This window comes from Vidua chalybeata, chromosome 10, assembly GCF_026979565.1.
Source record: "Vidua chalybeata isolate OUT-0048 chromosome 10, bVidCha1 merged haplotype, whole genome shotgun sequence".
Classification (NCBI taxonomy): domain Eukaryota; kingdom Metazoa; phylum Chordata; class Aves; order Passeriformes; family Viduidae; genus Vidua; species Vidua chalybeata.
The window spans coordinates 5,937,647-5,955,332 of NC_071539.1; the positions used below are offsets into that span (position 1 = coordinate 5,937,647).

The window sequence follows — 17,686 nt, forward strand, 5'->3', positions numbered from 1 at the left end:
AATCATTTATTGAAGTGACCACACTTAAAGAGCAATGTTTGTTTTCACTTTCTTCTGTGGGTGATCTTTATTCTTCTTTGCAGTCACCTTTTTACATTTTGAACAAAAGCTATCATTATACACAAAAGAAAATTATACACTTTGTGCACTGAATCTCAGCTTCAGAGAATTGATACATCTTTCTTAAATTAATATGAAATTTGGTGTTTGAAATTCACTGATGTGTCTCAGACAAGCAAGGGAAGTGGATTTTGGATTAGATTTGCCATGACTGACATTTTTCAGATTAACTAACAGGAAATAATAAAAATTAGAGAAGATAATTCAGGTAATCTTCTCTGTCTTGCTATGTAAATATTGAATTTTTAAGTATGCACAAATCTGTAATTGGAAGTTATTAAGGAGTTATGGCATGCTGTCAGGGAAATGAAGAAAAAGCTTGAATTAATGATGCTGTAAAGTCTTGAGATGCCATAAGACCACAGAGCCCAGGGTATCCAAAGTGATATCCAGGGTATCTTAGCTAAAATGAGCTGTGGGCTCTGAAATGTGGTGACCAAGGGTGTTCCAGAAGCTCAAAGAGCGATAACATTGAATCAACATTACAAAGGAGAATTGCAATGACCTCTGTAACTGTAGATTGATTAATATTGATAATAACTCAAGATAAAATGCAGTGATCATTGATTTAAACAGGATTTAGAAGGAGGATAATTAATGCCAGTAAGATTTTTTTTTCACAGATAACATCTCTGTGTCATGAAAATAGTTTTTAATATTTGATGGAATTCCATGTTTTTTTGTAAAGATGGCAGCACAGGCTTTTATGTAACATCTTCAATGATACTCTGGAAATCACTATAAAAACAGCAGTTTAGGATAATTATTAATCACTAATTTCCAGTTTACACAAACTGACTGATAAATTTTCAGTGGTGTAACATGTCAATGGAGAACCAGCTTGGAATGGACCTTTTTCTACCAACATTTTTCAGACAGAAGCAATAACACATTGCTAGTCAACAACTTCATTATTTATTGGAGAGAAACTTGCCACTCACATGAAAAAACTGATCTCAGTATAAGAATTTTCCCTTTTTTTTTTTTTTTAAGAAAAGGATAAAGTAGACAATATAAATGTTGTATTTGGCTTCAGACCCACAGCTCTCAATTGTGGCAGAAAGGATGTTATTAAATACATCTGAGTTCTTACATGTGATTTCTTATATAAATACCACCTATGGACTATGAAACAACCAGCACAATGAAAATCATGTTCTGAAGCTTCCAGGCTGTTTATAATTTAAAAATGTGTGTGTGTTTGTGCAAATGCACACTTGACTTTGTATCTATGAATAAAACTTGTGAGCTTAGGAAAACTATTCCCATCCATACAATTATTTGCATATACAATTATAGCAGTGAGGCCAGAGATACAAACTGTGGCAGGTGGAGTGCACAGAGAAAGATTTAATATTGAGCAAAAAATGAGCTCATGTTTATGGGATTCAATAGCTTTAGCCCATTAAAATATATTGGGTTGTGAAGTAATTTTTTTTCCACACTGCTGACTAGAATCTGCACCTTTGAAAATTCATGTAGATGCTGTATTATTTAGTATTCTCAGAAATATATATATGTATCATTCATTAGTCTTCCTTACCAGAGCAAATAACTTTAGATTGCACTTTACAGGATTTGTCAATTTGTTTTCTCAATTTGTACAGTGCAAACATTTCTCCCTTACAGACTGTGTATGCATTGTTTCTGAAAGTTCAATTTTATTGTATCAAGATTAACTTTAAAAGATCAGAATTTGGAGGATGAAACCTGACCTATAATGGTATAGATACTTTACTTAGATTATATTGTGCAGTAATTAGGAGCTATCAGTTGTCTGTATTGTAGAACTCTGCTAATCAGTTCTGAAATAAAATACATCAGCCTTTCTTGATTTCCTTGCTTTCTATGAAAAAGCAATGACATACCCCTGAAAACTTGTTAATAAAACTCCACATTTCCTTAACAAAATTTAAATTAACAATTTAACAAAATTTAAATATGTTTCAGTCCAATAGTACTTAACAGTACATAGAAATTACAATATCTCTGTTCAATGCTATGCTTAGATCTCAGATAATAATCCTAATTTTCAGAGCACAAAGAAACACATCATTTAGATGTATAATGAGTTTTGGGTGATTGCTGGCTACTTTGTGTTCTTTTGAAAATCTTTTCAAAGTTCCTTGGACTAGATCAGATTCATGTTAGAATGCTAAATCAGGTTCTGGTTAAAACCACATTTTATTCAGGTAGTTGAAGACTTCCCCCAAACCCTAATATTTCATAGTTCTTGAAACCAAGTAAGCTTCTATGGAAACTGGAAAGAAAAAGTCATTTGACCATATGGCTTTCCCTAAGGTTTTCCCTTCTCCTTTCTCCACTGCTGTTGTTTTGCTGTACAGAGACAAGGACACTTTCTTGTGGTTTAAGTAGATAAAAGTTAGAAGAATCTAGTCAGAAACAGAATATTACAGTACCCCACTGCTATAAAAATAAAATCATTTGACATCTTTTGGATAACTTAATTCATCTCTCAGTGGAGCCTGGAGACTTGCATTTGTGGTGCTGATACACTTTAATAAATCTGCATTCTGATTATCTTCCTGAAAAATTCGATTTCTACAGATACTTGATATCTTAAGTGCAAATACTGTTATTATATCATTTGCTCAATTCCCATTGAAGTCCAGAAGAGGGTTTTTATGTGAAAAATATGATGGTGGTTTATTGACCTTCATGGTCTGTATGCAGTGGTGGGAGTGACTTTCCATTTCAACGACTGAAAAATAGGTTTTGTGTGTGGCTGGAAGTGGGTGATTTGTTCATGCATAGTTGCTATTAAGAAGTTTCAGTGTCAGAATGCAGGTTTCAGGGCAAGGTAAAGCTTTGTCAGCAGTAAATTTCTCTGGTCTTGTTCCAGGCTGGTGCCATGAGGCAAGATCTGCCATAGTTTACCCATGTGTCAAGAGAGTTTTCAAAGAATCACTGATTTTCGGTGTTCTGTGCCAAACAAAAGTTTCTTCATTTGTGGCTATTGCAACTGAAATTTGGTCTTTGATTACAGTAATAAAGCCAGATATTGATGGCAAATTTCTCCCCCATTTTCAAAAACCTGGCTGTTTCACTGGCTGTACCATGGTTGTGTATGTATGTGTCTCCTCTTAGCTGGATAATGTGGTGTTGGGGTCTGCCCTGCCTCTGTGTGCAGGTAGAGATGTGCAGGGTGATTCCTTAGGATTCTTGGATCACTTAAAAGAGCTGAGACAGTATTGGATGTTGGGAATACATGTGGAGGAGCAGGGAATATGGGGCATGTAATATGCAGGACAAGGATAAATGATTTTCTTTTATTTTTTCCTAGTGAAACACGTGAGATTAAGTTGTGTTCATAACCAGCAGATTGAAGATCTCGGCACGGTGGAAGAAACCCCTGCATGGGGAAAGGGTGGCAGACAGCTGACCTCTGCAGAGCATCTGCTTTTCTGGGTCAGCTTGATGATAAAGCTCATGAGGGTGCCTGCTGAGCTGATTTGCACGTTGGCAAGTGGTGTTGTTTGGGAAGTGGTGCTAGCAAACATTTCTGGCAGAAGAGCCACAGGTCTGAGTTCTTCATAGCTGAGAAATTACATGGGAATGCTGATGGTTGGGGAAATGTAAATTAGTCACAAACTGTAGTAAAATAGAATAGTCACAAACTGTAGTAAAATAGAGTAGTTACAAACTGTAGTAAATTAGAACAGTTACAAACTGTAGTATCCATGCTACACCCAGCCATGGGTCTAATTTCTAACGGTAAGTGCTCCGATACGAACACAGATTTTGTTCTGTGTGTGGTGTGGTTTGAGTTTGTTTTGTTTTCCAGAAGGAGGCTGCAGTTCAGGGGTAGTTTGAGCCATTTGGTTCCCTAAATGAGAGCCACGGCTCCTGCAGGTGTGTGCTGTGAGTACTGAGGGTAGTGCTGGTCATTAAAAACCCTGTAAATTCACTTTCATGGTTTGCTTTACCAGGTGAGCCTTAATTCACTTTTACTGGAAAGTATGTCATGGAAGCTTTCTCTCCCAATTTTTTCTCTTTGTGCTGTTGTATTGGAGACCAGTGAGCAAAATGATGCTGCTCCAACCTCCCAGTGAATGACCTGTTTGGGATACTTAAGAGATCCTGAAATATAACTCTTCAAAGAATAAAGTGAGTGTACATATCTGTCCCCTTCAGAGTGATAAGTAACATCTTTTTTCTTTTTTTTTTTTTTTTTTTCCCTGTGGGGTATAGAGAAGCAAGACTGTAATCTCACTGGCATGAATTATTTAATATCCATTTAGAGGGTTTGAATCATGAGTCCCAAAAATGAGTAGCACAGCAGAACCTGATCATCACAAATTTCGACTAAACCAAAATGGGTTCACAGTCTTTCTGACTCTACATATTGCAGAATGAGAATGCCTCCAGGCTTTTAAAATGCTTTACAAACCATGGCTTGGAGTACAAAATATAAACCTTTTGAAAATCAGACTTTGTTGTCAAATCCGTTTACCTACTTAAGCAGTGTTTTTATATTAGCAACAAGCAACGGCACAAAACATTTGGGAAGTCATGCAGCTCTTATCAAGTCCCAGATTATTAGTGTTTTATATTAAACCCCATTAATTTGCATTTTATTAAACCTAGGTTTCACAGTGTCTCAGTATATCTGTGACAAGTAACACTGACCAGTGTTCCTGCTACTGAATAACAGCAAGAAAAAGCTTGAGCACCATTAAGTCTGGGGGAGTTTTACTTTTTACATTATCAAAAAACAGATTGATTGCATCCTTCAGTTACAAATGCTTCGGTTACAAATATTGCATGGTCAAAAATCATTTGTATTCAAAATTAGATCAAAATGCCTAAGCTCTAAAGGAAAAAGCATCCAAAGTGTTGAGTGTTGGGTGTGGAGACAGGTTCCCTCTTGATACAGTATTTTCTGGGTTGTCTATTGTAATGGAATACAATTTTAAGCAGTTTCCTGAAATTCACCATCAATAAATGTAACTCACTGAATAGTGAGGCTGAGCCTGTGGTTATGGAAATTCAGTCTTTAAAGTCACTTTACCTGGAGTTTTGGAGAGTTTGCCTTTTCCTGTGGTGATGAAAAAATATGGAAGAAGTTCTAATGCAGTATTTTCTGGGGTAAGTGGATACTTTGGAGAAACACAGCTACCAAAGGTGTGTGCAACAGTTTCTCAATTATTTTTTTAAACTTTATAACTCTATATTTTTAAGGTACTGAGATGCTTGGAACTGCTGATGACATTCCCATTGCAGTCTTGCCACTTATATAATTCATGCTATGTAATTTTAGCTTTAAATATTTGATTGCTCTGAAATTCTCTTATCGAACGGGAACATACTTGCTTGATTTTTACCTTCCTTAAAAAAGCCATTAAAATTCCTAGCAGTTTGTGCTGAATGTTGGCAACAGGTACGTTTGACTCAATGAGGCATGGGACTTCAATTTGGTTATAGGAAGGATAAATGTAATTCAGAATCATGTAACAAGCATCAGGAATCAGAGAAAGACTGTCAGTAGATAAAGTTAAATGTAGAAAAATTGCAGGATAGAAAATTAAATTTACACTGTATAATTTTTTACTACCTTGCTTTTGTATTTCCTACCAGTTTGATGTAACTTTTGCATCTAAAATGTGATTTAGTCCTGTGAGGTGCCATTTATTATAAAGACTTTACACTGATGGTCATGTTTTTTTAAAAAATAAGACAAATATTAAAAAATATGCAAATATTGCTTAACAGAAACCAAAGCCTTGAACAAGAATTACAGGACTGAGTTTGTCTCGCGTTTTCTAGCTGTAAGCTAAATAAAAAATAACTCCAGTTTGCACAGTAGTATAACATACAGCAATATATTTTTTTTTTTTTTTTTTTGTTCCAAGCACAGATATTTCTCCATGCATTATTTATAACCACTGGTATTGTAATTTCCGATTTTTTTAGAAAGTCACCATTGAAATGAAAAAATTGGCTCACACAATTTTGAAAGGTACAGCTGGAGTTTTATTTTTGGCAGTTTTATTTTTTCTTATTTTTATTAATAAATTAAATCTTATTTTATTTTTGTGTTTCTTCTTATTTTCATTAATAAATTAAATTTTATTTTATTTTTGTGTTTCTTAGGTAAACTGACTTTTCCTTGGTTCAGTGGCAATCAGAATACAATATCAGAACTGAATCTTGGCTAATCCTGGTTTGACCTGACCTTTTGAAAGTATTGTGTTTGTCACCATTTTCAGTTTCTTCTTCCCCTCTGGGTGATAAAGGCCTTCTCTGGCATGCAGAATACCTGCAGGCTTTTTGAAAGAACAATTATTTTAAAGGTTTATCTAAAAGGCAGGTTTTTTTCTTGTGAAAACGCAGTTCTACCTCCCTGCACAGCCTAGAAAGCTGTTTACTCTTGGAATTTCCAGGTGTGGTGCTTTTGTGTGTGAAAACACAGAGCACGCTGGTGGTGGGGAAATTCAGAGTGTCTAATGGGGATCCCTGGGGCTGTAGTGATTTGTTTGAGAACCACCTGCAGTGTCCACGAGTACCACAGGGATTCAGATGATGCTGAATTCCTTGTCCCTGGTGACTTCCAATAAACACAGTTCTTGAGGGAGTTGTTTTTCCCTGGTGACAGGTCCCTCTCAATCGAATATGTGTGTGTGCATGGAGCATCTCTCACTTTACTGTGGTAGTCCTGAAGAACCCAAACCAGGGGCAATTTCTGGGAATTAAATTTCTCTTTTTTGTGACTGATTTTGCAGGGCTACAGAATATCACCAGAGTCTTCATGTTACCCTTAAAGGTCATTAAATAATGTTAAGATTTTAGATATTTTCAGTAAGGCTTCATACATGTTTAAATGAAAATATGTGTAAGTGGGAAGGAAAAATTGCTAAGGAAATAAGGAACCAACATCTTAATCATTTTTAATTAATCACTTTGATCTTAATATAACATTAATTAAATGCAGCAAGGTTTAGTCACTCTACCTCATAAGATTTCTTGGTGTACCTTTAATCAGGTAATCAAATGATCACATTGTATAAATAGGCAAATACATCACATCAGTGGTGTGTAACATTCAGGCTATTTAAACCACAACTACTCTCCATCTATAGCATATTAATTATCACCACCATATTTAGATTTTCTTTTCCTACACAGAAAAAGAATGAATGAATGAATATAATTTAGAATTATTTTATACTTGAATCACGTCAGTTTGATAAGGCTCAAAACTGGGGAAATGCTGTGCATTTAATTGTTATGTAGTTGTTTTGCTCTATGATATTGAGCAGGACAGAAATGTTAGATACGTTACTTGCCTTTAGTTGGTTTGAAAAGCACTTTGAGGTCTATAGGGCAAAATGCCATATTAAATCTCCCTAATAATTTCTTAAACAGCTGATTTGCTCTTTAATAGCAATATGTATAATCAATCAATAGCAATATGTATAATCAATCAATAAAGACAGAGCAGAACAGGATCTTTATAGCCAAACCTGATAGTCAGCTGGGAGAAAACAGAGAAGCATGCTTGCCATAGAATTGATGCAGTTCCTAGGAACTCCATGTTTTTTTTAATAGCCTTTGGCAGTCATTCATTAATATTTTTTTAAGAACCATCAAGCCTTCTGCCTCTAATGATCTGTTTGCTAGAGTGTGGCAGGTGTTTATAGATGAGAGAGACAGACCTGTGAGTCCTTTGCTCTGCAGCTTCTCTGGCCTTTACTAGCTCTTGTTGTTGATTTACATATTTACTGTAATAAATATGTTAATCTCTTGATTTCTGCATTTTTACAAGGTCTTTGATGAATTAAATAAATTCTGTAGCTCTTCCTTTAGACAATTTTACTTCCTCTAGATGGTCTCTCATACCTGAAGTCCTTAATTACACCAGTCCCTGACACAGGTGGTGATTCAGCTCAGAAATAGAGATCAATTATTCATGAAGAATAAGCTTCCTTGTAGTTCTGAAGCTGGGATCACTGACATACTGTAAGAATAACTGTTCATTCTTTACTTGCCCTGTTGAAAGCGCCTTAGATGTTTTAATCAATTTTCAAAAGGTGGTAATGTTTTAAGTGAAGCTGGAATCAGGTAGAGAAGTAACCAGAATTAACTAATAAGATCTGCAATGAAGTCCCACTTGATTATACTTCAGATGTGTCAGAACTGTTTTAGGACATTAACTCAAATTAAATGCATTTGATTAGCCATATGGTACTCTTCATTTTCTCAAATTTGTAACATAAACCTGTAAGATGGTGCTAACACCCAAAATGAACTCCAGAGAAATAAAATTATTCAATTACGAATAGCATGTGAATCCTTGCACTGACACCAAGCACTCCTTGATTCCTGGCTCACCAGGGGCTTGGTTTGCCTCCAGTCTGAAGGGAGAGCTTGACTGACACAGTGAAGTCCAGTCTGAGCAGCTGAGTGCTCTAAATACAGCCAATCTGTGTTTTTCTTGTTCAGGCTAACCACCTGAAGAAATACAGTTTGGCTGCTCTACAAATGGGAGTTACTTGTGTGTTGCTAATAGTTTATTATAGATACATTTTTTAATATTTTTAAAAATTAATTTTATTTGTTTATTTGTAATCGTAGAACATTATTATTCTTTAAGTCCATTAGTCTGGGGAAACATTTCATTTGTGTAACGAATGCAAAACACACTATATGAACTTTGCAGTTGTTACCAAGGAGTTGAAAAATGCTGGTGTTGTAGAGTCTGCATAACAATAAAAACAGATTGAAAGAGTACAGCATGTAAAGCATTCTCCTGTATTGGTGCTGGGTTAAATATTTATTGTTGGGCTTGTGTGTGAGAACAGTGCAAGTGGAATAAAGCAGTTAAACTCTTAAAATGCTGTACTATTGAATTGAACATTGCTGTCATAAAAATATTAATCCTATACCATCAAGGATGGTGATAAAAACCCCCAAACCACCATATTTTATAGTCCTCTTAACCAAAGCTGTAAACATTTCATATATAAACTTTCATGCATAAGAAAAACTAAACTTCATGGTTGCTGTAGGAAGGTATATCTTCAGCTCCTGGTAGGCTGGTAGAAATGGGGGTTGGTGGATATTCAGAATTAACTGTCGAAAGCTGTATTTCACAATTTCACTCATTCAGTGAGTTTTTAAGCATTAAAGGAAGAACAGGCTACTCATTACTTATGAAACTTGACCAGCTGTGGCGGGCAGTATGAAGTGAGGAGAGTCTGATCTGAAGAACACTGGGTGATCCTTAAATGCCTTATAATTCCTGGAAGGAGCAGATCTTATACACAGATATATGTATGAAATCATAACCATGGCTTTTTGCCTGGGTGTGTGCTGGGTTTGAGTGGGAGAGACTGAGGAGGTACAGTTGTGGTAATTAAAACACCTTTTCCAATGAATTTGTTGTTTGGGTTTCTGACATTTCTGTTAGAACTTTTTGGACAAGCCTTGAACAACTGTGAATGTATGTAAGAATGGCAGAGCAGGAATGCTTAACAGATAACAAAAAAAAGGAGTAATATAACCACCTTTCAAAATTACTTATGAAATGGAAGCTATTTCTTGAAGGTATTTTAAAATAATTTTCTGTGAGACTCTGCAGCCTTTATTTAAACTGTGTAATATGCAATTGCCTTCTTCACAGGACTGAAATAAAACTGTGAAGCAATAATTATGCTAATTTTGAAATGGGAAAATACCAAGATTTGTCTCTGTCTAACATTCTCCTGATAACCTTGGAGACTTTAATATACAGAATTTGCTGTATTTTTGTGTTAAAGTAGGCTTTTCTTTTAGAAAGCCTGTAATTTTGTAGGTAGAGGTGAGGAAGTTATGTTATTCTGTATAAGCTGTTAACTAAATGCAAATAATCTCCAGTACTTCCACTTCCTAATATTCTTGAAAAGAAACCTAAGTAGCTTATTTGCTATAATAGATGTTGAAAGCCTTTATGCCTACTGTTTATTAAGTGTTTAATTACCTGGTAGATTTAAAAGCTACACACGTATGTGGCACTCAGTCTGGGCTTGATTTCCAGTTTCCATATTTATTCTGTTGCTAAGATTTCGCCATTAAATATTTACATGAAGGAAATACAAAGATTTCACTGACTTAGAATTGTTTTAAGAAACCTACACAGAAGATGTGTATTGGTATCTTTAGCCTTTTAATTCTGTTTTTCTCTTAAGCCCTACTTTGTGGGAAACTCTTTGCATTGCCAGCATTTCATAGACATATCATAGATTGAATATGATAATCCCATTCAGCTTTTTGTTGTGTCAGAGCATGCTATTAACTGAATAAAAACTGATTCTTTAGGACCCATTAAAGTTCTCAAAATCTTCCAAAAGGCACCACCATGATGCCTTCTAATCTTCTGGCCAGCATGAGACAGTCCATGTCCCTTAATTCTTCTCTTTCCTCTCCTGTCGTCTCAGTTAGATAAAAATTTCCTTGTCCTCTGAAAGACTCAGCCATGTTGCAGCAAAACTTCACTCTCTTTCATGTTGAAGATGCTTCAACCCAAAGAATACTGTTTAAATGAGATATTGCTACAAGTCTTCAAGAGTCTGACTGCAAATAAGTAAGTAGAGCTTTGATTTGTGTTTGTTTTTTCCAGAGCCAGAGCTTCAGCTGTGTGGAAAAGGCTAGATGTCCAGGATCCAATGTGAGCTCTGTGCAGATACAGGGAGATTCAGATTATTTCATCAACCACCTCGGAGTACCTGCCACACAGTTTTCCTATGAGGACATCAAAGCATCAGAGGTAGCTATGACTAAAAACGGACAAACTGAAAATAGCAGGAAGATAGAATTGTGTTTTCTCAGGTTACATTGTGTTCTAGTGGAAATTTATCTGCTCTAAGTGTGGTTTTTTAGGTCTTCAGAGGATTGCCATAGAGCTTCAAAGTGTCTGGTTTTGTAGGGATATGGTATTCAAAGAAACAGATACACACTGAAGGATGTTGTGTTAAAAATGTTAATATTGCTGATAGTTTTATAGGCTGCATCTTGTCTAACCCAACTTTTGAGACTCTTTCCAACATAGAGGAAACAGGTATTGATGTGTATTTTTTTACTGCACAGTAGGATGTGACAATCTTCAAAATGAACTCTATATCCATTTTCATACCATGAGAAAAATACAATTCTCTAGGATAAACATTGGTGGTAAGGGGCTGTATGCTGGATTGGAGTCTTCCAGACACCACAGCTTTATTCAGTCCATCATCTTGTGTGAGATAGGTGGAAGGAAGAGGCATTTTATGCTGTGTGGAGTTCAGGTTATATTTGGACACAAATAAATTGTTAGTAGGGTTTGTCCGTCCTCCACCTTCACTACTGTAGGTTTTTTGCAGCTGGACATCTCAAACCCACCCTCACTTGGTGAGCTGAGGATCAGGAAGCCTTGGTATTGGGTATTTGAAGACACAATAGGCAGGAGAAGAGGTGGGTGTTTTCATGCAAATTTAGTGATGCACTGACTTCATATTCTCCTCATTTCTCTTCTTTCTCCTCTTCACTGTGCTCATCTCCTATGTGCACATCTTTCCAAGTTGAGGAGCAAAGCTGAGGCTGGGTTGAGCTGGGATGTTTCCTGACACTGCATGCTAATGTGCTTCTCTTTCACATATGCAAAACAAAGAGGGATGTGCCAAATAGGCAGCGTTGCTTTCGTGTTATTGTGTAGATTAAAATCGATTAAATCAAGAATTTATATCAATAACGAGACTTCTGTTTCTAAACATCATGGCACCTATCAGGCAGAGTTTTCTATTTCAGATTAAACAAAAAGTAACAGGCTGTAAGGAAAATCTGAAGGCAGAAGATGTGTGAGTGCAATGTTTATGGAAGGCTTGTGGTTCAGAGGAATTTTTTGTTGTCACTTAGCAGCTATTCCACATAGTTTGCATTCAAGATCTGTGTATATGCAATCTACAGACCATGAGAAAGAATCTGCAAAGTTGAGTATATCAAAATAGTAAGTATTTCCCAGCAACATTTACAATATGAACACTGAAGGTTCCCTTGGCTATTGTCTTCTTTAATCCAAAGTTATTCTTCATGTTCAGTTAACCTTGTAAATGTGCATTTTTGTCTCTCAGAATGACTCATCAATGTAATTAAAATCATAAAAGACAATATTTCTACATTTGCTTAAACATGACACTCTAAATTTGGTTCTTCGTTAAAAATTCAGCTTCTGTCTTTCTTGAAAATTCATTTCCTAGAAATAAACGTGGTAAGTGTAATCTGCAGTCTTGAAGTAGACATACTGCACTTCTCAGACTGTACGAGACCTTGACCCCATGAGGTCTGTTTTATGTGAGAAATAAATCTGCTTGGCACAATGTGTAAATTTCTCTTGGCAAGAGGATGGAATTTTTCCCTAGAAGTGAAGTCACACAGATTGATTAAATATGGATTATTTGCTGTATCTTTGTTATTTATTGTACAGGTTGTTAACAGTCCTCCAGAAGATAAGCTCATTGTGTCTCCTATGTTTTATCAAACAAGCAATCTGTTTATCCTTTACTGTTTATTGCCATTGTTTATTGTGGATTCTGTTCATTGGCAGATATTATAAGGCAGGTAAATTACTCTGTGTTGACAGCCATATTAATAAACATTGTAGGAATTTCTGCTAGGCAGGTTAGGGGCTGATAAAAATCTCTTGGTTTGCAGGGAGGGATTTTTGCGTGTTTGTTTCCATCCAGCTTTTTAAACTATACCTCAGCTTTGTCAGCTTCATTGCAAAACAAGATTTGGGCAAACAGGTTCAGAAATGGACTGTTTTGATGTGCTTTTGTAGGTTATCATTTTACCAGGTCGATTTCCTCTTGTCTCTCTCACTGCTGTGACCTACTCAGGAATTGCTCTTCCTTTGGAATATACATCACTTGTTTATTTTACCCACCTGTCAGCCAGCGTGCAGTGTCAGGTAAAACTGATGCTGTTCCACAGCTGGAAGAAACTGGTTTAGAGTTAAAAAGCCCAAGACCTGTGCTTGAATTCTTCCTTCAGAGCAGCAGCTCCAGGTCAGCTTTAGAAATGCATTTCTTACCCAGTCGGAGTGATGCCAGTCCGCAGAGAGAAGGTTATAAAAACCTTCCATTGACAGGAACCTGAGGAGTAAATACAAGGAAATAAAAGTTGTAAGAGGAAACATTCAGGCCATAAGAGTAAGTAAAACTGTCTGGCTTGGAATTACGTAATACAGTGAACCACAGCCTCGGGGAGGTTAAATCTGCCTGGCAAATGCCCGTGGTCAGGTCTGTGAGCCAGCAAAGTGCCTTCTGAGAATTCAGCCACTGCTGTAAAAGTGCACTGGGTGAAATGCAGCTCATTTATTCACCAGCAGAAAATATGCAGCATTTTAGTCTCAAAGTAAGTAAACTTGGAAGAATTCCTCAAGTGGAAAAAATCATAATATTGCCCCAATTTCCAAGGATTCTCTTGCAGTTGCTGAAGAAAGCCTTCCTCACCTCCTTACCTCTGGTGTGCTGGATTTTCCATCACATGAGGGTCACATTGTGATTAGTAATATGTTAGGAGGCAAGCTGATCAGATTTTCCTAATACTGCTGATTATTTTGCTTTCAGTATGAGTTATGCTATTCAAGATGATGATTAGTGTGCATCCAAGTGGCTGTGTAGAGTCCCCAGAGAGAGACCTAAGTGTTGATTTCAAATCAGAGTTTCTCTGCTACTGAAAGCCATGATTAGTCTGTTAGTCCTCATCTCAGCAGAGAATAGAGTTAGAAACATGTTCAGTTAGCTTTACAACAACAAGGAAGAGTAACATAAACTAAGAGAGCTGTTAAATCAAAGCCTTGTCTTAGCCACTCTCTGTGCTGCATAAAAGCTGGATATCAGTCAAATTACTTCATTGTGTGAGCATTGGTGTGTCAGAAATAACTACATGGCACAGGTGAGTACATTCTCATTTTTTTTCCCCCTATGTGTGGATTATTTCTGTGCTCTTGAAAATATTAGTCTTGTTTATATAACAGTGTATTTTCAAACCCAAAAATGGTGTAACAGGTATAATACATACATGTCCTCCATAATGAGAAAATACATCCATGTAACAGACAAAAGAGTGTGTTCATCACAGCTCTGCTTGGTGTCCTCGATGTAAATTCCTCTCCTGTGCTACTTTAACTTTGTAAACAAAATAATCTTACTTACATGCCTGAAGCTCAGCTCTTGGTTACCAGATTGTAAATTAGGAATAACTCTGAAAACACTGGATATGGTGGTGTATGACCTCAGGGATGTGCACTTGGTTTCTGTTTGGATTCATGACAGTTCTCCTTTTTGAATGGATGTGCATGGATTGTGTGCCTGCCCTATCACCTCGTTTCTCATACTTCCCTCCCTTATTTCCTTAAGATTTGCATTGTTTTTCTTTTTGTATGAGCATCATCTCTGTAATTTTTTGTGTTTACTTCTCCTCTTGATGGAACACCTTAAAGTGTAATTTGCTCTGCTAGACTCAACATTCTGATGGCCTTTTTTCTTTCATGAAAGAGAACAAGAAAAAGTAGTTTTTAAAAGACCTGTGTTTGGGTAGTGCTGGGCTTCTTCCCTGAAGGGAAAATGTCCAACCCCCTAGTTACAAGTTAATTTATTTTGATTACTTCTTTCATAGCACAGTTTATGGCATAGCTGCTGAAGTCCTAGAGCACAAGTAATCACAGAGACTGAGAAAAAGAGCCTTGCTGTGGCTGCCTAATGTTTGGGTAGTAGAGAAAATATAAACTGGGTTTTCCATGGTTTCAGTCAGATATTTGACTTCTTCTCCAGCATTGTAACTCAAACATCATTGAACTGTTCGGCATTTTGAGTTCCATCTCTTGCAAACTTCAGCTGATACAATACAGGTGTATTTTGAGCTTTTTTCAAGATGGAAATTAACTGACTGTTACAATCCATTTCTGTGTCATTGCAGTCAACAGTTTCATGAGGAATCCATTTTTTTTAAATTGTAGTTGGATGATTTCCCATGTTATCTGCATATTATTCATCCTTCTCAGTGCATCCTGTTACAGAAAGATTCCTACCTGATAACACAGAATCTTAAATCCCCTCTGTGACAATGTGGTAGTTTACATCAACATTAGCATTATTATTTGTTTTGGAAAAAAACCTGCTGCATATGCATGTTATTTAAAAAAACCCAACAACTTACTCTTTTTTTTTTTTTTTTGTTATTTATTGATGGACACATAATCATCATGCAACATTTCATAGTAGATGTCCACATTTGGGTATGCAGGACTCACAGAACATTTACTTTTACACCTAGATCATAAAAGTTGTTTTCTGTATCTTCACTCAAACTTAAGTACAGGCAAGAAGTATAAAAATTACCTGTCACATTATTCACAGGCTAGACCAAGGTAGTGTAATACCATGGACCACTAAGCTAATTTAGAAGAAAAATGAAAAGAGGTTTCTTTATAGAAGGCATTTGTATGTAATATATGTAGAAGAGTTTAGAATTTTGACAGTTTGAGATTGTATCCTCTTTAGAGAGAATGCATAATGATTTTTATTTCTGTTGAAATATGCATAACTTTCTGAAGGTAACTTTCAACTTTCATTAGGGCCCTTAAAAGTGATTTTTACCCATGCTGTAAAACAGAGGGCACTAAATCTTAACTCTTCAGTGAATGTGGCTTCTCAGTTGTTGTTACCATCAGCCTCTGCATCCTCCCTCCCATCCTGTCCTGCCCTCTTTTATTCCTTTTTATCACTCTTTAGGGAAACTTAACTGCAGTTTCTTCGTTTCAGTATTTACATGCTTCGACTGACACATCATGCACTTCTCTCAAAAGAACTCAAAAGCTTTCCAAGCTTTCTTTGTTACGAGATAAGAAACAGAGGAACCGTCCTTGATGGAGAGAACTTAGGGTCTAGTTTACAAAAAAATAACTCTCGTGTTGCAAGCTGCTTTTGTCTCTTTGATGTGCTGATGTTGGTGTAAGGGAGGGCTCAGGCAGCTTGGAGTGCTCTTCAGTGCATCTCCCTTGTGTCTGTTCTGAAGTGAGAAGGAAGCTGGTGTTTGAACTCCAAACACATTTCATTTTTAAATGTGTATAATCAGCGTGGCTTTGTGGAAAGAAACAAAATCTATGGTGTAGTTTCATCTCCACAAATACAACCTTGTTACCTGTGTGTGTACCTTGAAAGCAAACCTGAGTAGTCTGACCTGTGGTATTCTTTATTTTTAGCTAGTTTTGTATCAGACATGTAATTACTGCTCAAACAGTTCCAGTGCTTAGAGTCAATCCATTTATATTTTCAGAAGTTCTGGAGCTCTATGTTCTTAATGCAGCTCTCTCACCATCTTGAATCACAGCATTAATCCATTGTTGCTCCATATCCAGATGATTTTCTCCTTTACTTCTGGTGTCTCCTCCAGTCCCTTTCAAGTCAGGAAAGAGTTAGTGCAGCCGTGACAGTCTTGAGATTTCTGACTGCTTGGGTTATCTACAGCTGACCAGGCCCTTGTGGTAAATGTTCTGCTGTTTATCTGACATTATTATTTGTATCTTCCTTGATTAAGCGTCACCCAGTACCAATTAATTTATCAAAGACAAGTATATTTATCAAGAAATTCCATTAGAAGCATCACAGCATCATTTTCCTGGAGGGATCAGGGTAGACCATATGCAAATGCTTGATGTGCTTAATTCAGCCTTAGCTGCTCAACAGAGAACTTCAGGACCTGTGGCATTTGTGTGAATGTCCTTGGAAGAGATTTAGCACTGGTTGTCTGAGTCTGCAATTCCAGGGAGATTCTTACCCCAAACAGAAGCCTTGTTTCTCCTCTTGCATCTGGTCTAGGAGGGAGTTTGCATAATAGCAGTGTGTTACTGTGGTGATCTGTGATGTGGTAGCTTTTCCATCTGGAAGTACAGCTCTGCACGGCTCCCCCTCATTCCCCGTTTTACTTCCCTTTTCTCCCTGGTACATGTTAAATTTTTTAAGGAAATAACACAGCTGGTAGTTGCCCATGGGGAGTTACTGGAGATGTTTCATGCCTGTATGAAAGAATCAAAGTACCAATGTGCTTGGTATACGAGAAAGTCTTTGCAAAGAGCAAATGTGTACCAGCCTCAGGATGGTTGCTTGGGAACCCAGGATTCCCTTTTCTGAGCTGCCTCTGGAGAGTTTGATGCTGTTGCACTTGCTGCTGAAAGAGTTTATTAACTGTCTAGTAGAACTTCAAGGGCAGCAAGGTGTGGCATTGGGAGTTGGCTGTGTCAAGGTGAAGAGAGAGGTTTCATTTGTGTTTCTGGGCAAGCAGTGTGTAACAAGGAATAGTTCTAGGAGTCCCCAGCAGGTTGCCTGGGACTACCTGAGGGTCCAAACCACAGCTGCCTTCCTGACTCAGGGATTATGCTGGCTTTATAATAGCTGTGCTTCTCTTTATTCAGACTGATTTTTTTTCCTGACCAATGTGTTTTTTCTGTCTCTTGCATAAATTAGTGTTTTCTAATTTCTCAGTTCAGTCAGGGGTTAGTGTAGTACTCACCAATAATTCATTAATTCATTAG

At 36.8% G+C, this 17,686-nt stretch overlaps 1 protein-coding gene across 1 annotated transcript in view; it reads left to right on the plus strand.

The window, feature by feature from the left end:
* Positions 1-17,686, plus strand: part of NAALADL2 (N-acetylated alpha-linked acidic dipeptidase like 2) — a 417,358-nt gene that overhangs the window by 335,502 nt on the left and 64,170 nt on the right. Inside the window, exon 12 of the mRNA XM_053952318.1 lies at positions 10,739-10,885. Within this exon, the coding sequence (XP_053808293.1) occupies positions 10,739-10,885 (147 nt within the window). The remainder of the gene's footprint in view (positions 1-10,738; positions 10,886-17,686) is intronic.